The sequence below is a fragment of the Gigantopelta aegis genome, chromosome 4 (assembly GCF_016097555.1).
Source record: "Gigantopelta aegis isolate Gae_Host chromosome 4, Gae_host_genome, whole genome shotgun sequence".
Taxonomy (NCBI): domain Eukaryota; kingdom Metazoa; phylum Mollusca; class Gastropoda; order Neomphalida; family Peltospiridae; genus Gigantopelta; species Gigantopelta aegis.
Window position 1 is genome coordinate 16545478 of NC_054702.1, and position 24211 is coordinate 16569688.

At 41.4% G+C, this 24211-nt stretch overlaps 1 protein-coding gene across 1 annotated transcript in view; it reads right to left on the minus strand.

Moving 5' to 3' along the window:
- Positions 1 to 22807, minus strand: part of LOC121372730 (probable 2-oxoglutarate dehydrogenase E1 component DHKTD1, mitochondrial) — a 43788-nt gene extending 20981 nt beyond the window's left edge. Inside the window, exons 1-5 of the mRNA XM_041499207.1 lie at positions 22035 to 22807; positions 17972 to 18092; positions 5176 to 5353; positions 4032 to 4139; positions 2296 to 2407 (exon numbers count right to left, since the gene is read on the minus strand). Of these exons, the coding sequence (XP_041355141.1) occupies positions 2296 to 2407; positions 4032 to 4139; positions 5176 to 5353; positions 17972 to 18092; positions 22035 to 22155 (640 nt within the window). The 5' untranslated portion in view covers positions 22156 to 22807. The remainder of the gene's footprint in view (positions 1 to 2295; positions 2408 to 4031; positions 4140 to 5175; positions 5354 to 17971; positions 18093 to 22034) is intronic.
- Between the last annotated feature and the right edge of the window lie 1404 nt (positions 22808 to 24211).

The window sequence follows — 24211 nt, forward strand, 5'->3', positions numbered from 1 at the left end:
CACAGGATATCAGTGAGGCAACCAGGAAAGATCCAATACTATCACGGGTTTGGACATATACAATGAATGGTTGGCCAGCATTCATTTCGGATAAAGGTTTACAGCCGTATTTCATTAGAAAAAATGAACTGTCGAATGAACAAGGTTGTGTATTGTGGGGAATGAGAGTGATTATTCCGCCAAAATATCGTGAGCGACTTTTGGATGACCTCCATGAAATGCATCCAGGCATGTGCCGAATGAAAATGTTAGCAAGAAGCTATCTCTGGTGGCCTGGACTGGATCAGAACATTGAATCAAAAGTGAGAGGTTGCACAGTATGTTTATCAGTGCGAAAAATGCCTCCTTTGGCACCTTTGCGACCATGGAAATGGCCGAAACGCGTCTGGCAGAGAGTGCATATAGACTATGCAGAATACAAAAAACAGAACTATCTGATAGTGATAGACAGTCACTCGAAATGGTTGGAAGTATTCCAAATGACAACGACGACCTCGACAAAAACGATTGAAACTTTACGAACATTGTTTGCATCCTATGGCATACCTGAAGATCTGGTATCGGATAATGGTCCTCACTTTACAAGTGTAGAATTTGATGACTTTATGCAGAAAAATGGCATACGTCACATTCGTATACCTCCATATCACCCAGCTTCGAATGGAGCAGCAGAACGTTCGGTTCAGATTGTGAAACAAGCGCTTGTCAAACAAGTGTTACAAGCAGCAAATCGAGATTACAGAATTAGTCTACAGCATCGACTGGATAATTTTTTGTTGATGTATCGATCAACACCACATAGTGTGACAGGTCGACCACCAGCAGAACTGTTTCTCAAGAGACAACTTCGCACTCGTTTCAGTTTGATTAAACCAGATACTGAAAAGATTGTTCATGCTAAACAAGAATTACAAGTGAACCATGATGAAAGCCATGTGAAACTTCGTGAATTCCAGGAAGGACAATTTGTGCGAGTGAAAAATTTCAGAGAGGGCAAGGAGAGGTGGATACCAGCTGTTGTAGTCAAGGAATTTGGTTCCAGAACATACCTAGTAAGAGCAGGTGGTCGTGTTCGTTATGTGCATATTGACCACTTACTACCTTCAGCCTTGGTCAATAGGGAGACCATTGATTCAGACTCCGAATCAAAAGAGATGGTAGAAACTGCGACAATCGGGACAATATTATGATGTTGGTATACCGGTTCCCAGAGATGGTAACTTATCTTCATCATTGTCTTCGAGCAACCAGGAGATAGCATCTGGTTCGACACCCAGAACCAGCGACGCCCAGGTGAGGGATACTCCACCCAGGCGATATCCACAGCGTGAGCATAGACGACCAAAGACTCTGGATCTGTGAAATCACTGATGTGAACTTTAAAGTTTATTGTTCAAACTTAAGTAGATTCGTTAAAGTATTACCGTTTTCTTTAAATGATTTTATTCTTTGAATGCATCAGTGGTTAGACTGAACTTTTAAAGTCGTGAATAAAGTGATTATAAGCTTTAAGTTTTAAAAGCTAAAATTCAGTTAATTGGTAGATCCTTAGGTCAAGGATTGGTTAACAGACATTACAGTTATTATGGTGACATTTTTGGTGTTCATAAACTGTTTACTTTACATCCTTAAGAAGGGGAGGAGTGTAATATATTGACAGATGTTAAATAACAAACTGGTGTGAGACCAGCGAAGCCGGTGTTTAATAGCACCGGAAGTGTTTGTAAAAAGTTCCTCGTGTTGCAGTTAGTAAAAGCACCATGTTGAAACCCTACTAGTTAGTTATTTCTTGTTAAGATATAACATATCCAATTATGGTTCAAGCATGCTGTCCTGGGCTCACATCTCAGCTAACTTGGCTGTCTGGCCAGGACAGTGGTTATTAATGATTAGTTGTTGGTGAAAGACTGGTAGGGGATTAATAAGAGCGGTTAGATTGTCCAAGTACACTGTAAATTAATTTTTGGTAGGACAATTTGATGGCCATCTTGAAAAATGGCCACCATCTTGGATTTTCAAATGGCCAATCAGGCAGATGTGTTAACCATGCCAATAGGAATCATTGTACTAAATTTGATGCTTGGATTACCATTTGCACGATTTCATTGTAAAATTGCTGTTATCTGCTCCACTATTAATGATTAGTTGAAAGACAAAGTGGAGTTATACCTCCCCATTGCACAGTTAAAACTTGCTCTGAACCGGAGTCGGTAGGCCTGACCAAGTAAAATGTTTCCTGATTACTGAAGTTTTTCTTTTTCGTCAGATAAAAACCAGTGTCACAAACCAACTCACCACCAGCACAAACTCTGAAAACTTCATCAAGAACTCCCATCATGCTTTCACCCCCTTCAGCACCATAATGACTAACTGTGGGAAACTTGTTGATCAGAAAATTATCAAATGCCTTGAAACAAAGATAAAAATATTTTAACAGTGAAATATATGTTCAGGTTTAAAATAACATTATCAAGCTTTTTGAGATTATGTAACATTGTAAAAATATCTTCCTTTCAAAGAAATGAAACCCTGTCCAAAGTGCAGAATATAATGAAATATCAAGATCTTAAAATTACAAAATTCATTAGCATGTTTTTAAATAATTGCAAAAAACTGCAAACTTTGGTCAAATGCTTTTAAAGATATACACCGATATATTATGAATCAAAGGGTAAGTAATATACATTCTGTACTGATATGCTTGGTAATTTCCATATTTCAAGTTCGTTTTCAGTCAGAAATTCTTAACTGTGTTCAAAGATGTGTTAAAGGAAGGACCAAACATTATTAAATAAGCATTAATAAACTTCATAATAATATGCAATTTCAGTATTTTGTTACATGCCTTCCTTAAAAACGGTTGATGGTTCTGTAAATAACAATCTAATTAAAATTAGCTCCACTGTTACATGTGGATCTAAAGACGGCCAGTTGGAGCTCATGTCCACCAATCAAAACCTTACTTGCAGAATCCTGCCAGTGATTTAAAACTAACAACACTGCGTAGTCCCCAATGTCCAGGTAACATTTCGTCTGTAAATAATAATTTAAATATTGACCAATCACACTTCACCTTTTATAACGTTATTTGGGAGCATACAAATTCTAAAAATATCGGGCGACTCTATTTTAGTGACCGCAGTACAGCGAACCATACCAATACGTACGGGGTGAGTTATCAGTCTTCAATTTTACATAAAAAATTATTTATTTATTTATAAAATTAAAAAAAAACTAAATCAATCTTCAGTTTTACATTACAAATTATTTATTTTATAAAATAAAACATGTTTTAAGGCATTCGTAATTCACACGAAACATGTCGAATACCCTCGGGATAATTCGGAATGTTTTCAAATTATTTTTCAATCACTGGCAGGATTCTGCAAGTAAGGTTTTGATTGGTGGACATGAGCTCCAACTGGCTGTCTTTAGATCCACATGTAATAGTGGAGCTAATTTTAATTAGATTGTGTAAATAATATATTTTGATACAGGAAACCCATATCGTGATACAAAAATACTCATAATACCCATCTCTAATTACATACAGTGAAACCTGTCTAAACTGGTCCCTGAACTAACCAGAATCCTGTCAAAACCGACCAAGTTTCCCGAATTGTCTAAATTCTAAAATGTGACTCTCTAAATACCTGGGGCGCAATTCACAAAGGTCTCTTTGGCTTTGCTAGACAACAAAGCATCCTCTTTGCAAGGCTTTTAGCATTGCACTGCGAGATCGCAAAATTGCGAGTTTAGTGAATTAGGCCCCTTATCTTGTCTAAATCGGGTAAATATTAGGTTTGCGGAGTGATCCAGTTCACTGTAAGTGGAAACCTTTACAAGAACCACCTGACCAACAGATATTACATTTTGTCTGCTAAAATGACCAAACTGATTACTGGTAGATACACTGTACATCAATTAAGCAGTAGATTCTGAAGACACTTTGTGTTTTTGCACCCCCAGTACCCACACCTTGGATTCACGCAAGTCTAACATGCAGTCATAGCATGCATGTCAGTTTATACCTGACATCTCAACATGAGCTTGGCCAATGCAACCTTTCTGTCATCTTGTAGACTGACAGTGTGTCGGGATTCAAACTCTCTCGCAAACCATGATCTTTCTTCTTCTGTCTGAAAAAAAAACCCCACCCAGTAAGCCACAACTTAAAAACAGTCAGTATTACAAAATTTCATTAAACATTTAGTACCAGTATGCATTTTTATAGTGGAAAGTAAAGCAACTATATTTATTGTGTTTGATGGATGACCTATTTAATTGTAGTCATTCACTACTGTTGTGATGTATGGAACATCCAAACTGCATAGTCTCATTGATCACTGGTTACACAAATTTTAGATATGCACAAATTGTTTATCATAACATATATCGGGTATATCCACAGCAAACGTTGAGTTAACTATGGTCCGTCCCATCATTCTATAAAACTGTTTTCTGTAAATAATTTCAGTTTGGTTTGATGTAAGAAGAAAAGTAAAAGTGTTTTGGAAATAAATAAAAAAACTATTTTTTTTGTGTAATTTACAGATCAATCAATCAATAACTGGTACCGTAGTAAATTTCATCGTATGAAAAAAAGGCTTTCCCTTTACAAAAATGTGAAACACTATCAACGTGTATTGGTTTCGCTTATACTGATGTGGATGATTTTTTATGTAAATATAAATATAGCAAGATGACATCTGAGCACATTTTAAATTACGACTATATGGTGTCTAACATATGATTATTTTTAGACCAGGGCCCGCTCCATAAAGCAATCTTAGCACTATAATCACCTTAAGTGCATAACTATCAAATGCACTTCAAGTCATCTCAATGCTAAGATCGCTTCGTGGAACAAGAAAAAAACTTCAGCGATGCTGAAAAGCAGCAAAAGATCTCTTATTTACACTTTCTCACAGACAGGCAAATAACGTAGCATGACCTTTGAGACGTCAGTCATGGGACACTGGTTAGAATGGAGAGAAAACCCAAGTCCACTGAGCTACATCCCACCACCATTAAAAAAAGGAATATGGATTCTTTTTAATGACATCACAACATTAACACAATGTCTATGGTACGAGAAAAACCCCAAGTTACAGCCCCATGTAGTATGCTTTTTGTAACACACAGACTGTTATCAATAACTGTATGTTACTTCACCTCAAGATGTTCGAACTCTGCCGAGATGGGTCCACAGTAAATGTGTTCTAGTTTATTCACCAGCTCCTTCACAGAAATCTGATGATCATCACTGCCACTGAAGATGCCCTGTGTGTTAACCGTACTGCTTTCATTAGTGGAAAGACCGTATCTGGCTGGAGACAGCTCAATAGGTTCGCTTAAAACACAAAATATAAATAAAATTAGCAATAATAAATAGTTCAAAACAGACCAAGTATCAAACGTCATTTGACATTTGATAATTTAGTCTATTTATGAATCATCAATTTTTCAGGAAATTGTGCATGAATGATCTAAAATATTTTTTAAAAGATCGATATCTGCAAGATTTTAATTACACTGGTATAGCCTGGGGGCCATGCTTTCCCCCAATCACACCTCTTTCACCCCTACCTTTTGATATAAATTAGAAAATGTTTCTAATTTTCATTATTATTCATACTTACCTAGTGCTAGCGCAACAAATATGCTATTCAACCTGAGTCATACCTACACACTGCAGAATTCTCTCCCTTGCCGGATATGCGCAATGCGCAAGTCGATCCAAACTCACCGAGGGAAAGCCTCATAGGGGTGGGTGGGAGGTATATTTTGTTGTGCTAGCACTAGGTAAGTATGAATAATAATGAAAATTAGAAACAAATTTTCTAATAGTCTTATTCAACTTACTGTGCTAGCACAACAAATATGCTATAACGGACGTGCAATGACACCGTTAGAGCACGTGAATTCAACATTAATGGGAGGAGATAAGAAAATAGAGGACTTACCCGTACCCAAAAAGCTCCTTTGAAGTAATGACATGGAGATAGAACGAACCACGACATACGGTAACAAGGAGTCAAAAAACTTTTGGGAATAAAAATGGGCTTCTCAAAAGAAAAACTCATCCCCATGAAAGGGAGGAAAAACATCTCCCCAGGGAGAGGAAACGGTAGACAACACTACAAAAAAACCCCTCCCTCAAAAAAGGGTGGAGTGCTAAACATGTCCGAAGCGTGAATCGATGGCAGTCGGACGGAAAAGAGGTCGACCCCTTTCCATTGCCCTGCGCACAGACACGATGTGTTGAGTCGCAATGACTGTCTGGATCCTACGCGTACCGTCAGGACCAACCGCCATATCCCAGAAATAGAAACGGTCAAAAGTGTGCCGTCCTTTCCAAACCCCTGCATTCATGACCTTTATAATATCTAAAGAGTCATGAAAATTCAGGAAAGCAGAAATGGCTCGGATTTCATGTGGTTTAACAGAGAAATTCCGCAACACATGATCACCCGCCATCTCATATGCTAGCTTGATGGTAGCTACTATCCATCGAGACAAAGCATTTTTAGTGACATCACCAGGCCTAATGGTATAAGAAATAAACAATCTCTTTTTACCCTGCCGCCGGTTTTTCGTACGCCCGGACCAAGACTTGACCAAGGGACATGTCACAAGATTAAAAAAGATTCACAAGATTCCCAGGATTTCATGGTGTAGAAGAAAAGACGAACAGTTCACTTAAAGCTTGATACTTTGCAGCCAGGAAGAAGAAAACCCCCAAACATTTGAACATTGTTTGTTACAAATGACAGAACCCTGTTGATGTTTTATTTAGTACTGAATAATATATCTTTGTCTTTTAATGAGGATGTCAGTATCATAGTTTAAAGTTAAAAGTTAAAATTGATTAAGTATTACATCTGTTCCAACCCTAATTATTTTAAATTTGAAAAAGCATATTTCTTTAAAGTAAGGGCTTGTAAGCTTAAACTGGTGCAAGAGGTGTTCATATGTAGTCTTGATACTGGATCCTTTGAGAAACATATAGGTAAGTAATAAATAGGGAAGTATTAGTTTATGATAGGTCCTTTCTTATGAAGACTAGACTTTTATTATTTTCAGGGGATGCTTTTATCACTTAATCAGTCAACGTAAAGGTTTGGGGTGGGACCTTTTTATTCCACTCCCTCGTTTTTTTCTCCCTTCCACTTTATCTCGGACCCCCCCCCCCCCCCCCCCTTGTTCTAAGGGAAGAAAAACAAATTATATTAAGTTACTATGGCAAACGAGGATGCAGGTGAGTATGAGTCTCTTAGACATGATTTTGAGCAACTTGATTCTCAGTTCAGAGATCAGGCCAAAGAAAATGAAACTCTTTTGGACACAATTAGGTATTTGCGGAATAAGCATACTGAAAGAGAATCTGCCAGGTTTGAACCAACTCCACCATCACGTCCTGAATCACAGGTAATTTTTATAGCTCAGGAATGTCACATTGGTCGGTTCCAGGGAAAACCTGGATCAGATATTTACTTGGAGGACTGGATTCGAGACATCAAGTCTCATATTCAGTCCCGACATCTAATAGGTGAAAATTCTCTACGTTTCATCAGAGAATATTTAGCAGGTCCAGCTCGGATGGAAATAGATGGGCATGCCGATATTGCAGATCCTGAAGATATTTTCAAAATTCTTCGTAACGTTTTCAGTGACTATGGCAATGATCAGCAGAAGCGGTTGCAACTTTTTGGTCGAAAACAAGAGTCTGACGAGTCTCTTCTGACCTACAGCCATGAGTTGATACGGTTGTATCAACATCTGGAACACGAACAACATTATCAGGAGCAGAAAGAACAAAATTTGGCAGCCATTTTTGTTGAAGGTGTCCGAGATCGTTTATTGAGTCGGGAATTGAACAGACAGATGCTGACCAATCCCAATGACTCATTCTTCAAGCTGAGGGATTGGGCTATTGACTGGCACAAACGTGGATCTAGGGATCCATCTATTCGCCAGACCATGATTAAGGAAGCTGTAGGGTGTGCCTCTCTTCCACATGAAGCTCAAATTCAGGCAACATCGTCAGAGAGTATTCTCTCAATACTGCAGCAACAAGGGGACATGCTCCGTGAGCATATGAAGGCACAGAGAGAGCAGAATGATGCAGTTCTACAGCGTCTGCAGAGAGTAAACAATTCTCAGCCGCCCCAAGGAGCCACATTGACGGGTACTCCATCTAGTATCCATGAGTCTCGACCAAACCGGCAGCCTCCAATCAATGCGAATTCAAGGCCTCTACAGTTCCTACCACAACGGGGTCGACGCTATACTCAGGTACACAGAGGGCGGGGTTGCTGGTTCTTTTGTGGTAGCGAGGGTCATTTCCAAGTGGACTGTCCTAGGCAACGCTATGGTCATGGTCGTGGGTCTTTAAACGATTAAGGCCTGTTGTTGAGAGTCAAACAATAGGCTGTCAAAATGTGGAAGTAGACTCAATTCTGCGGAAAGCTATCGGCAGTTGTCCAGAAGCTCTTATTAAAATGGGTAATGTAAATGTCAGATGCCTTCTAGACACTGGTGCTGAGGTTTCCACCATCACGGAAACATTTTACAAAACCAATTTAAAAGGTAAGGTAGGAGAGCTGATTGACCTCTCTCCATTCATTAATGTTTCTGCTGCCAATGGTCAGAGTATTTCTTTTAAAGGTTATATTGAAGTTGATTTATGTGTGTTAGGTAGAACGTTTCCTCAGATGGGATTTTTGGTTGTAACTGACTTAGCCAGTTCCCCAATGTCCTTGAGGAAAAGCCATTTACCTGGGGTAGTAGGCAGCAATGTTATGCGAGTTATTCAGGAGAGACTAACTCAGGAAATGGGTCCTGATTTCTTAACCAAACTTCCCCAGGAAGTGGTTAACAAAGAATGGGTCCATGTTTTATCACTGTACTGTCAACGGATGTCTGCCTTAAGTGTTAAAGATGCTGGCAACATGGAACCTTGGGTTTGTCCGTGTTGTTGGTAAGAAACCTGTTAGGATCCCAGCTGGCTCCAGGCAAGTTATTACTGGGTCAACAAGACGGTATCCTAGAGGTGTTCAGAAAACAGCTGTCTTGGAAGAATTAATGGAGGTAGATGGTAATCTACCAAATGGTATTGTTGCAAGTCCTAGACTTGTAACAGTAGCAAATGGATTGACTCCGGTTGAAATCACAAATTTCAGTCAGGAGGATGTGTATCTACAGCCACGTACCAGAGTGGCTATGTTGAGCATGGGCACAGTTGTTAAACACTTACCAAAAGAGCCACTTAATGTGGGAGTCCAAAGTGCAGGTACGAGTTTACCAAATGTCCAGAATGATGATTTTGGTTTTGAGAAGTTAGATATTGGAGACAATTTAACTTCTGCCCAAAAACAGAAAATGAAGGACTTTGTCCACAATTATGATGACATCTTCAGCAAAGGTGATCATGATCTGGGATATTGTGATGTCATCAAACACAAAATTGTCACCACAGATGACACACCCTTCAAATTTCCTTATCGCAGAGTCCCACCCAATCAGTGGGAAGAAGTGAAGGAGTATCTGGAGACCCAGATAGCTGCTGGCATCCTGCGTCCCAGCACATCACCCTATGCATCAGCTATGGTGCTGGTCAGGAAGTCTAATGGAAAACTGAGAATCTGTGGTGACTTTCGACTTTTAAATGCTAAGACTGTTAAAGATGCCCACCCACTACCACGGGTAGAAGAAGCACTTGAGGCACTGAAAGGAGCCAAGTATTTTTCTTCAATAGATCTGGCCCATGGATTTCTTCAGTGTGCTATTGAAGAAGAAGATATTGCAAAGACGGCCTTTCGGGCAGGTTCATCTGGTCTCTTTTTGAGTATACCAGAATGCCAATGGGTTTGTGTAATGCTCCAGCTACCTTTTCCAGGCTAATGCAAGCTTGTCTGGGGGACCAAAATCTTCTCTCTTTGATCGTATATCTTGATGATATTCTTGTATTTGGACACACTTTTGATGAAATTGTCCAAAGACTGGAAATGGTTTTTGATCGTCTGCGAAAATTTGGCCTCAAAGTCAAACCAGAGAAATGTCATCTTTTCAAAAAGGAGGTGAAGTACCTTGGTCATGTTGTATCTGAGTCAGGTATTTCTACTGACCCTGATAAAATTTCAGCAGTTAAGGACTGGAAGACACCTAACCGAGAAACTGAACTGAGGTCATTTCTTGGGTTAGCCAGTTATTACCGGAGGTTTATCAAGGGATTTGCCCAAATAGCAGCACCGCTGCATGCACTTCTTGGGGGAGGCAAAAAGAAAAAGGAAAAACAAGTTCGAAAGACTTCGTTGACCCAAAAAGCCTTTCAGGAATGCTGGGATCAGTCTTGTGATGAAGCTTTCAAAGACCTGAAAGTTCAGTTGACAACAAGCCCAATCCTTGGCTACCCCGACTTCCGGGAACCATTCATTGTGGAAACAGATGCCAGCTTTCAGGGTTTAGGTGCAGTTCTTTCCCAGGAACAGGAGGGACGACGGGTTGTGGTATGTTATGCTAGTCGCAGTTTGAAGCCAGCTGAGCGCAATGATGCAAATTATAGCTCAATGAAACTTGAGCTCTTGGCATTAAAATAGGCAGTTACCGACAAGTTTCGTGAGTATCTGCTGGGGTCAAAATTTGTAGTTTATACAGACAACAACCCATTGGCTTATCTCAATACTGCAAATCTAGGAGCAACAGAAATGCGCTGGGTAGCTCAACTTGCTCAATTTGACTTCTCTGTAAAGTACAGATCAGGCAAGAGCAATGCAAATGCTGATGCCCTGAGCTGTCGGTGTGTCAAAGGACACAATAGTGATGTGAATCAAGATCAGGAATGGATTGCGGGAAAAGTTACTAAATCCACTAGCAGCTCAATCATTCCCAGTGATCTAAAATTACGGATTGAGGAACTTATGGTTCAAGTGTCAGTCCAAGTGAATAGCTTGGGAGTTTCTGTATCAGGTGTTACAACACGAGCTAATGCTCTTGCTCCAAAGCCTGTGGCAGTTAAGACACTCCCATCATATTCAAGTAAGGACCTTTGTCAGTTGCAGTTGCAGGATCCTGACATAAAGAGGTTTCTTCACTTCTGGAGAACTAACCACAAGCCTACAGTTAAACAGATGGAGAAGGAACCCAGGTCTGTGAAGGTTTTGGTGAAACAGTGGGAGAAAGTACAGGAATTGGGCAGTGTCTTGTATCGCGTTATACAAGTTGGAATCAATACTCAGCACCAGCTTGTTTTACCTCAAGTGTTGCGAGAGAAAATCATGCAGGCACTTCATGATGAAGTTGGCCATCAAGGGTATGAACGAACCCTTTCACTGATACAGAAACGATGTTTCTGGCCAGGAATGACTGTGGACATTGAGAAATATTGTCACAATTGCAACAGATGTTTGCTTGCAAAGTCTAGACCCCAGATTAGACCAACAATGGGAAGTTTTCTAGCCAAGAAACCTTTAGAAGTCTTGGCTATTGACTTCACGTTCCTGGAACCTGCAACTGATGGGCAAGAAAATGTCTTGGTGAAGCCAGGACAGTTGCAGAAGTTCTGGTCAAAGAATGGTTTGTGCGTTATGGGATTCCGCGACGAATTCATAGTGATCAAGGCCGAAACTTTGAGTCCGACCTAATCAAAGAGCTCTGCACTATGTATGGTATTAAGAAAAGCCGGACCACACCATACCACCCACAGGGCAATGCTCAGGCAGAGAGATTTAACCGTACGATGCACGACTTGCTTCATACATTAAATCCTTCTCAGAAGAAACGCTGGCCAAAATATCTTCCTGAGTTGATCTATGCCTATAATGCCACTCGACATTCTTCAACTGGTTATTCACCATACTTCCTCTTCTTCGGTCGAGAGCCAAAACTACTTTTTGATCAACTTTTCGATGATCTTGATGAGGCAGAAGAAGGCACACCAGATATTGATGAGTGGATAGCACTCCACTATCAGAGGATGTGGGAGTCATTCGAGAAGGCAGGGGTGAGGCTGGAACATGAGGCATTACAAAGACAGAAAGGCCGGAATGCCAAGTCAACAACTTGCGACATCCCACTTGGTGGTCGTGTGTATATAAAAAATCACCACCAGGGTAGACATAAAATGCAGGATGTTTGGAATCCAAAACCATACAGAGTCGTTGCCAAACCCAATTCTGATGGCCATGTCTATACTCTGGAGCTCATAGATGGGGATGGTTTTCAGAAAAATGTCCACCGATCAGAGATTTTAGATTCCAAAGACATTGTGGTTACTGAGACAGTGCCAACGGTCATACCTGTCGAAGTATCTTCTGATATCCAGTGTGACGACCATCCACAGGATATGGACATTCCTATCCTGAATGCAGTAGCTCAGGCACTGAATTCTCCAGATCCAAGCAGAATGCACGAATTGGAAATTGAGAATACCAATGATGAGAATCTGCTTTCTCCACTTCCATTGGATGAGGTTGTTGACATGATCTCAGCTCCTGTCTCATTTAGTTCCGGTACGGACAATGAGGTTGAGGAGGATGTAGTTATCATAGTCCAACCACCAGCCGACAGAAGAGAGGAAACACCTCCATCTTTGGTGACTACACTGGCTCAGCCCCAGTCACAGAGATATTCTACAAGGTCGGGTGCTGGACAGCATAGTAACCCTGAGGGGACAAAAAAATAAAAATAAAAATAAAAATAAAAATAAATAAAAAAATAAATAATAATACACCATATATATTTCACTATCCTACACAAGCAACAAAGATAGGGTTGGTATGTAAAGTAACAGACCCGTCCGAATTGTAATCAACCATCTCACTGATCCGACGACAAGCCGCCAGTGAAACAAGAAACGGTCTTCCATATCAAGGCACGAAGACTAGCAAACCTCAACGGCTGATAAGGCGCACCCGTAAGAGCATGTAACACAAGAAAGACATTCCATTTTGGAATAATGGGAGGTCGTTCAACCGTGGATTGCAATGATTTAAGTAAATCATGCAACACCAAGTTCGTAAAAAAGTCACGACATCCACACTGTTTAAGAGTAGTGAAAATCGCAGCTCTGTGACTTTTCACTGTCGTGACTTTTAAGTTTCCTTTCTTCGACCAACGCCAGAAAGTACTCCGCTAAATCGTTGACAATAGGCGATAAGGGATCGAAATCCCGTGCGTTCGCCCAACGAACCCACACACGCCAGTGACACTGATAAACCGACTCGGTAGATTTGCGCTTTGCTGAAGAGACGAGATGCGCGATTCTTGTCAAAAACCCTCTGCGTCGCAAGAAAGCCCTGATAACCTCCATGCGTGAAGCCGGAAGACATCCGGCTTCGGATGCCACACCGTCTGACTCAGTCGCTGGCTGAGTAGATCGGACAACACTGGTAACCGGAACGGGACTGCCACTAACAGTGACAGGAGCTGTGGAAACCAGGGCTGCGCCACCCACAGAGGAGCTATCAACGTCACGCGACATGGTTCCTGGACCACTTTGGTCAACACCTTGCCGAGTAAGACAGGAGGAGGGAAGGCATAAAAATCCAGTCCCGTCCAATCCATATTCAACGCGTCGTACTCCAACGCCAATGTGTCCGGTACCGGGAACACGAACACCGGCACTTGGTTGTTCAACCATGTGGCAAACATGTCCACCTGTGGACTGCCCCAAACACGGAGAACCGCTGCGACCACCCCTTTGTTCAACATCCACTCCGTCTGAACAGGGGTATGTCGACTGAGGGCATCGACCAACACATTCACCCAAGAAGGAATGTGTTTCGCCACAGAGTCGTCCCTAGTTGGTCGCAGAATTCCAAAATCGCAAGAGCTTTGCGACCCAAAGTCTCCGATTTGGTTCCACCCCAATGATTGAGATATGCCATAACCGACGTATTGTCGCATCTCAACAGAATTCGACGGTGTCGAAGAACACACTGGAAATGAAGACAGGCACGATGCACTGCCTCCATCTCCAAACAGTTGATATGAAGCTTCCTCTCAGAGAGATTCCATACCCCTGAAATGTGTTGATCCAACAGATGCGCGCCATACCCGTGCAGCGACGCATCCGTGAAAAGGATCAGATCCGGAGCAGGGGGGTGCAACGGAACTGATAGGGACATGCACTTGTCCGACAGGCACTCCTGTATCGGATGAGTGATCCATGTGCCCAGAGGCACTATCGTGTCCCAATTGTGACCGTCCCACCGTGGGGACAAATGCCACTGGAGTGGTCATTTGAATCGTCTAACCGCACGATCAATGAGGCCAGAGATTAGAGGTAGCCCAACACCACGTGGAGAAATCGTACCGTAGTACTTTGCTCCCCCATCAAATTGTGGATACGCGCATCGGTGGGACGAACCGACGCTACCACAAGATCGAAGACCACTCCGAGAAATGTGAAAATCTGAGCCGGCGTTAACTCCGATTTCACCCAATTGGGAATAAAACCCAATTGGAGAATCGTGTCCAAAACCAACCCGACATTGGTCCGACACTCCTGTTGCGACGAAGCTGGTATCAACCAATCGTCCAGATAGGTATGCATTCGAACCCCTAACGAATGAACATGACCTACCACCGCTTTTACCACACGTGTAAAAGCATGGGGACTCGTCGCCAACCCGAACGGGAGCACACGAAACTTGTACGCTTTCCCGTCGAAAAGGAAGTGCAGAAACTTCCAAAACGCCTCGTGCACCCGGACATGGAGGTATGCGTCTTTCAGATCGATCGACGCAGCCCACTCCCCAATTTGAAGCAGGTTCCGGACCGAATGTACCATTTTCATGGAAGGAACGTTGACGTAGACGTTCAGTGGCTTCAAATTTAGGATTGGTCTCCATTCACCATTTTTCTTCTGGGCGAAGAAAAGATGAGAATAAAATCCCGGAGTGTCCAGACTGACTCTCTGGATGGCTCCTTTGTTGAGAAACTCGGCAATCATACTCTCCACTAAAACGCGCCGATCCGCGGACGGTAACGGCGGCATTCTCGGAGTGCAAGTAAGAGGGGGGCTCGAAGAATAGGGTATTTTGTAACCGTGTCGAATGACTGACAGAACCCAGGGGTCGAGACCCGGCAGCTTGCACCAATTTCGAAGGAAATGGCGGAGCCTGCCCCCCACGGGTATGGTTGCTAACAGTACCTCCGAAAGCAACTGCCGATCGTTCACGTACCCTCACCCCAACCGCTTACCACCCGTAGGCGCAACGCCTTTGGTGGACTGAGAACGGAACGCAGTACAACGTTTGCGTCCTTGCTTAGCGGAAGACGGGTTCTTACCTAGTTGCCTCCTAGTGTCAGAACCCTAGGGATCTGAGCCGACTGTAAAAAAGCAGCCTTTTTCACAGGAAGCGGCTTGAACCCCGAAAACGTGGATCAACGTTTACCAGAGGTTGAGGGTTGAGTGTTCGAGACTGGTCGCGATAAATCCTTGTTTAGGACAATATTAAAATCGGGACCGAAAAGTAAATTTTCCCGTACCGAACATGTATGAAAAAACGTCTTCGCAATGTTTGATGCACTCAAACCCGCCAGGTAATTGTCACGCCATAACAAGACTGTTCGCAAACAATTGGCCAGATAACTGAGCATCGTGAGCGATATGCTTAGAGGCTTTTGACGCAGCCTCCAAACAGCCTTTCGCCATCGCGGGAAGGCTCTCGACAGCCTTATCCAAGCCAAATAGCAATGTACCTAAATGGTTATTAACCTGGAACATCAACTTAGACAGCCTTTGGAATGATTCCAGATCCGCGATTGGCAATGACACATGCGGCGATGGGAACAAGCGGCTCACACACTAGCGGAAACGACCCCCGGATGTTCAAGAAAATCCGCCCCCAACGTCTCATAGGAGTCGGCACGAAAAATGTGCGCTCCTGTTAAGATTTTCCCACTCCCAGGATACGATCACTAACAGTGATCAACGCATCAATGTCACAAAGTGAACTGTGCGCCTCCTGTGCAAGTGGTAAACCCGACTCCTCACGAGGAGTAACCAAATTCAAGGAACAGTTCCCGAAGGGAGGAATGGGAGCCGCACCTGACGGTCTCGTCTGCGAAAGCAATGATCCCAACTGAGGCGAAGCGTTAATAAATTCCACAAAACTCCGAAACAACGTTTCCTGAAAGCCTAACGGTCGTTCCTGTGCCAAGTGCGGAACGGTCGGAGTTTGCGGCCACAGAGTACCCACAGCCGAGGGGTATCTGCGCGAACCTCATCCTCTATCGACTAAAGTCGAAGAGGTAGGGACCAAAGACGGTGCAAACTGTGACGAGATGTCCGTTGCTACCGAAGTCACCGGACCTTAGGGTAAACATATGCAAACGGAGGACCCAAACAGGATGAGTCCTCCATCCAACGGTAAACATCGGTCGGGATGCCATCAGAGACGGATCCCAGCATCGGAACAACTGGCTCAGTTCGAAGCAAACTGACAGAACTCTCCTCGGGCCTTGAGAATGCTGAGGTGCCGAAGCAACTGTCAGCAATCGAAGGCAAAGTCGGGGCCACCTGCTCTGCGGACGAAGCAGTGGACCTATGCACAATGGAGTGCATGTGCTCGGTAGCTGATGAAGTCGTCAAAACCGGTGCCGCGACGACTCCACCCTGCCCCCCCCCCCCCTTCTGTTTGTAAAGGTAACCGTAACGACGATGGCGACGCCCGAGACGAAGCCACACAAACAGAAGAAGGCGCCGTCACTAACGAAGACGGCTCACTTACCACGGTCACAATAGGAGCCGGGGGGGGGGGGGGGGGGGGCGCTCCTGAAATATCGGTAACTGTACTCGTAACACGGACCGACGAAGAAACACACTTGTGTTTCCCCCTTTCCGGATACTTTTCGAAGTGTCCACAGACTTATGGGACCTACCCACCAAGTCCAACTTGCCGACTACTGCCGAAGCAGCCGACAAGATTTTGCTGGTACCCGAAACCTGAGTCTGCGAACCGAACCGAACCCACTGGTCAGGGGACCACGTGGCGCAGATCTCACACTGATCGTCTTGAGAACAAGACCGACAGTCAGGACACAACACCTGTATGTCTTAACATCGTAAAGGAAATTGACAACCATCTCGCGCACAAATTTCCCGTGCGCTAGCTGTCAACGAACTCGCGTCGGACATGGTAAATTCAACACCGAATTCCCAACTACCAACCGTATGTCAAGTTCAACCGAAAAACAAACACAAAATTACAAGTAAAGAAAACTTTTTGCCAAAGCTCAAACAGGTGTTAACAGGTGGACTGCAGAATTGAGAATGAAGTTACAGGTAAACCTGTGCAAGGATAGCATTGCGCATATCCGGCAAGGGAGAGAATTCTGCAGTGTGTAGGTATGACTCAGGTTGAATAGCATATTTGTTGTGCTAGCACAGTAAGTTGAATAAGACTGTGCATGTCGTCCCCATGACATGATTCATAGACAGTGTGGGTTCTGACCCCCAATGTGAGATGCTGGATACACCAATTTTAATCAACGTTATATACCAAGTAAATGCTAATACTGATGATGATAAATTAGCAAATTTTAATACAAGCTTACTATACTAGCCACTTATTCCAAGTTCAGGGCAGAATCTAGAATTTTGAGGGGGGGGGGGGGGGGGGGGGGAGGGGGGGGGATAGGTTATGGTTAATAAGTTAGGCTGTTAAACTGAAGCAGTTGTTATGACACCTGCAAAACCTACGACAGAATACCAAGCACACTTAAGAATGTTACTTTGTACTGTTTGCATACTGCAAAGAAGGGCCATGTATTGGTATGGGTGAGAGTAGACTCTTTTTTTTTACTTAGCAGCTAAAGAGAGGGGTTAAACTCCATAAACCATCCTTTGGATCCACCACTGAATTTGCAACCAGCACTATAGGAACTGAACCCATCACCTACCACTAGTTACCAGCATCAAACCAATGCCAGTAGTATCGTGGCACTGGAACAGTTTAAGTACCTTGTTCTAGCTAGTCCAAGAGGATCAATCAATGCTTTCAGGTGACCATATCTGCGATAAGCCTCCACTAATCTTACAACAATGCAGTTTGCTATCTGGTTGGAAAAATCCTCAGTTGAAGCTATAAAAATGATACAAAAACAAGAACAGCTAATAATTAATCATGTTTAAAGGAGAGGACAATTAAGACAGTTGGCCTGGTATGCATATTCAACGATATATAATGCACATTATTGCTTAATATCAACACGTATAATCGTATAGTTAATTAATAAAATGGTTAAATGTGACGGCTATTATATATAACGGGCACAGCCATTTTGTACCATCTCAGTGAGTACGCCCTCTGGCGAGCTGGTGGTTACGTAATACTTAACGCGTAACGTCAGGAATGAGCCTTAGAACTAGAGAAACACAATCTACCTGGTTTTTGTGGGATCATAAATAGTCATACATTGCAATGTTCTGTAATAATACACATCCCAGTAAGCCAGCAATAAGTATATCCAGCAATATATATATATTAGTTTTCAATACAAAATAAAATGCCATTGTCAAAGTGGCTACACAACAAGTCGAAACAATTAACAATGTTTTGCCCATGCATTAACCTATGTACTGAAATGATACACAGAATGTTTTCTTAGTTAATTGGTCTATGCTGTTAGTTGCTTCTACCTGTGATTCCTGATTGGCAGTTGTGTATTTGATTGGTCACCAAACGAGCCAATTAATTGTCGCTGTCTAGACACAAAAATACATACCGGTATTGTGGAATATTACCTGTCGCCCCTAAAATTGTAATGAACATGGTTTATTACTGTAAATAGTTCTGTAAAACTATTGATTAAGTAGACTTTTCCATCAAAAACCACAGAACTGACCAATTACGTAGTCCCAAAGAAACGAAAATGATCACTTAGGTATCGTGGGTTGTCGTTTTTGCTCGAACGTAGCATATCAATAGGCCTAATTTTGTAAATTTTTCCTTTGGATTATTTAACAGAGAAAAATACTATAACCCCATTTTGTTCCATTAATGCAACTTGAAATATATGTAGTTAAATAGTTTATTATAATATTACGTCATTTATGGTGTTTTACAAGTCAGGTTGATCAAAGAGAAGCGCCTTGTCGAAAATTACTGCTTTTGTTTACACTGTATATACAGGAGATGGTCAGGAGCTGACGTCACTTCGCCCCGAGCTATCCCACCGGACGTCACAAAAACTAAACAAAATGGCTGCCCCCAGTTAGCAGGAATAATCATGGTTTTTTATTAACTCTAAAATTACGCATTTTTCATTTGCTAAAGTGTCAGTATGTGATGGTGGTCCGGGTATGCATCTTTCCAACACATAAGGCTCTTGTTTAAGTTGACCCTACCTTTAAGGCAGTGTACAGGAACAAGATACATTTTAAGGTATTCTGATGTTTTATTACCCATATGAGCACAAATACACATGTATATTGGGTAATATATATTTTCCCATAATTGCAGTTAAGTATGCAGATTGCTTCTACAGCCACTGATTGGCTGGCTTAAAAATTACGACGTTTGGTTGGTTGTTAGCTACAGCTGGAACTTCACTTAATTCATTTAATATTTCCATTCATGAGTCAGACTGAACATACGTTATACAATCTACAGAGTTATTCAGAAAATTTCAACTAATTTTTTTAAGAAACATGAAATTGGGCAGAATTTTGAAAATAGCAATTTGTAAAAACGTTAATAGATTAAATAAAAAAATAAAAAAAGGTTACAAGCCAAAAATAAAAAAAGAATTGACTGCTCGGCAGAATATTTATATAATTTGGAGCATTTTAGGACAGTCCAAAATTAAATAAGAGAAAGAAGAGAGGATCGGACTATTTAATAATATTTAAAAAAAGAGAATAATTTCGACATAAAAGTTTGAACGCAGATCTAAACTTTTAAAGTCCGATCGATATGTCCACGCGAGTGGCCTCGTTAAGGCCGTTTGGGTGCACAGCTTAAAGGGACGAGATGGGTTGCATCCCGTCAAGAAAACCCCTAGATTGACAGTCGATAGACGTTGAAGGTGTAGTGCTGTGCTGAAATACAGATCTTGAGAAGCCGGATCCGTCTGAACGAGAGAGAGTATCAGACTAGGGTATAGTCCAGTCGTCATGGGTTGGTATAGTGGTGCGGACGGGCCCGACTCCGGAGGATACGAGATGGTATCACTATAAAGCAAGGTAAAGTCTAGAAAAAGAGTAGTAGGGGCCGACCCCGCTTCCTATTTCTTCTTAGAGTGGGGCGGTCAATCTTCCAGTGCTGCTAGGACAGGCTCGGACATGTAGAGACTAAACGCGAACAACCGTGGCGTTCTGCAGAATGGCCGTCATACGAGTCACGAAAAAACAAAAAAACAAGTCGACAGCAGAGGAAATTTGTGTATTAAAAACCAGTTAAAAATAACAATGGATAATAAAGAGGGTACCAACTTGCTACAAGGAGTTACAACTTATCTGTCCCTTGTGAATGAATGCTGCAAAACCCTTGTTTTATGTTACTGGCCATGGAAGATTGTAAATTTGTGCAAAACTTTAACAGATCTTTATTTATTTTATTTTTATACTGATATTATAACTAGTATTAATTTTAATATTTGAAAATAATATTTTGTTCCAGAAAAATAAAATATTTAACTTAAACATTAAAGGAAGCTAACTCATACAGTAACGGGGAATTCTCCATTAAAAATGGGTTTGGCTTTTATTCAACAAATGCAACAAATGTTGAGGGGGTGGGGAAACATGAATGACTGTTAATATTATAATACAACCGGATGGATATCTAATAAAAGGATTTAAAGTTCTGTACTAGATACATTTGCACATACATAATATAATGTACTTTCTACTACACTGCATCTGATTATCCAGCTTACATGCTTTATCATGCCTTATCTTATCGACACCACTAGAACACATTGATTAATTAATCATCTGTAATTCTGACATGAAGTCATCAGAGGGGACAAGCTACATTTTCCTAATGCATTTTCCCACAGACAGGAAAGTACATACCATGGCCTTTGACCAGTTGTGGTGCACTGGTTGGAATGAGATTTAAAAAAAAAAAATCAGTTGAATGGATCCATCGAGGTGGTTCGATCCCACAATGCAAGCACCTCAAGTGAACACTCAACTGACTGAGCTAAACTTTATCTAAGTTATCAGTGCCGATCATTGTGTTAATTATGTTTTGGATCAGATAAGCAAAAAAAAAGAAAGAAATGCCTATAAAAAGTTAATGTTTGTCTAATGACACCACTGGAGTACCCTGATTTGGAAATCATTGGTTTTTGGATATCAAACATTTGGTAGTTTTGGTAGTCTAAGAGGAAACCCGCTACATCTTCCATTAGCAGCAAGGTAATTTGCTAAATCACATGCCTTCAGAAACTTGAACTTACTCTTTAGAGAAATAAATGTAACACCTTGCAGATTGCCCCCCCCCCCCCCCCCCCATTTAGACATTATGGGCAACTGCTCTCCTACATAATCTCACCATCGATTTTCAAACGACAAGCACTGCATATCAATGACATTTCGAAGCTTCTGAATATCATTCAGGATCAGCTGTAGCCTATATCCAATGTGTCTGGTCATTGTAATTTACTAGTTCAAATTAATTTCACATACCAGTATTTTATTTTAGTTTAAAACCATATATAAAACCAAACCGACAGTCGAGTGGAGAGAAAAAGGAAGGCTTGGTTATATTAATGTACACCGTTTTTTTTTAACTACCATTAACCCCTTTTTTTTTGACCAGGTATGGCCCGGGATGGATCTGATCTTGTTGGATTAGAGGTGTGTCTCAACAATCTACAATCTCTTACTATTGGTCAATCAGTTATAGTCATACACAGTCATGGAACTTGAAAATGGTTATGTCAATATTCTTTGGCAGATTTGGTGATGCTGGCAGTGATGTCGATCAGTCCTCCCATGCAGGCCCCCTCCTTTGTCTTTAGTAAATTTTACAATGTCAACGACAATAACCCTTATAATCATATCATATGCTTACCACTAGCCGCTGCTTTTGTTGGCTTGAATCCATGTTCAACAGTTCTTGAATGGAACAGCAAATAATACAATCCAAATCTAGAGGTGTTTTTCCATGTCAAAATATGTGTACTACTCAGCATTATTACTTAAACCGTGACTGCCAGTCTCTGTGTCGGCTAGAATCTTGCGACTGAATGGCAGCAGATAAAATTGTGAAACCTTGATAAAGGGAAGTAATTGCAAAATGTATTTAATAACTTAGTTTTATAACATACTCATGCTAATTGGTTTTCCTATTGACAAAAATAAAACCTTTATAACCACACAAATTTTAAACCCCACCTCTTAATGAGCCAGATTTCTTTATTGTGCCATACAACATCACATAGGGTCGTGGTACAAGTCAGTTATTATATAAAGTTACAAGTGGTGGTCAACCACAGATGTTTGTAGGAAATACATTTGTAAAAAGAAAAAAACCCCAAAACATTCTCACCATGTAAGTGAATTAGTTATGTTTTATATATAGTCCACACTGAAACTAGGGTCAATAAACTTTATTTAAAAAAAAAAAAATGCATTTTCATCCTAAATATTTACATTTTGTATTTAGTGTTGTCACATGTGTTCCATTCAGGATACTGAATTAATTTCTTGATTATCATCGAGAACTAGAAACAAGACTTTAAAAATGTACCTTTTGTCGTATTCAGGACAAGAACGTTTTTTGGTTATGTCAGGTCAGGTCAGGTCATAGGGTTTTACAAGCACATTCAGAACAAGCTGTTGTAGCGCACGCCTGTTATGGGCACAAGAACCGGCCTCGGCCGGCTCCTCCGTCCATGACAGGTGTCACGGGGATTCTATAATACCCGTAACTGAATAAAACACGATTATCCATACATCTCTCCTAACTGTATATCTATCAGATCTCTCTGTAACAGGCAGTATATACCCGCGTTGGCTCGTCTAGGTATGATCAGAGATACGATCTTATATAAAGTATATATTATTATAGCACGTTTAGTTCACTAGAAAACACAACAAAAACACAATACACTTAGGAATCTGTATTAACCTACGCTGACAAATGTACTGCCGCAGTAGTTAATTAATAACAACAATAATAACAACCCAGAACTTATCACTTAATTAGTTAATCTCTAGGTGTCTAGTTTACACAATATGCGAATCACTTCACCGTGACACAACACCCACACGTGTGATAATTGAGAAACGCTTCCAGGGGAACTTAATTAATAAAGGAATTACAGCTCTATTCCTAACTGGTTAATTTTTAATTAACCCTAACTACTCATTCAGTAACCTTGTAACACAGAATTAATACTGGTACCTATCACAATAAAGACAATAACCTACAGTTTACCTAGGACCTCTAGGATGACTGGCTAAGCTTTATATTACCAAATACTCGTATAATGTTAGAACAAAAGTCTACGATTTACTTCGTCAGATGACCGAAGACACTGTCTAAAGAATATTGGTATAATACAGTATTAAAATATTTAAAAGTCACATCAATCACATCAAGGTTATACAACAGAGCAGAAATAATATATTTACCAAAGTCCGGACGGACAACGTTCACCCGGAATACCTTCCTATGGTTCTTCTCGATATCTCTAAACCATAGCTATTTATTCAAAACTCTCAGAGACAGCGAATATCGCCTGGGGGTACAACGCGGTACCTCACCTATCATCCGATATTCCACCTCTCCAAGAGTCGGTATATTTTTCTCTGATCGTCAGACTGGCTGTCGCCATCGTCGCCAAATCACGGTTGTAAAAACCGCACTCGCGGAGGTATTACGTAACTACTCGCCACATGGCCTCCGCACCTGGCTGGGTGTGTATTAGAAAGTACAGCTCGAGGACCGTCGCGCAGAAGTATTACGTAACAAGTTGCCCACCTGGGCTAAGTGCAATGAAACTGCACACGGCCCTCTAACACAATTAATATCGCCACAGGCGAAAACAAAATTAAGAGCATGTTCCGTCACACACCCCCACCTCAAAAAGGATATTTCCTCTACTCTAGAAATAGGGAAATATACTACATTAAAACAAAAAGGTGCGTTAACCGACGCATACGGGCATTTATAACACATGTAATAATAAGGTGACTACCAGTAATCACACTGAGTCTCTGAGTCCCTGGTATACAAATAAAATA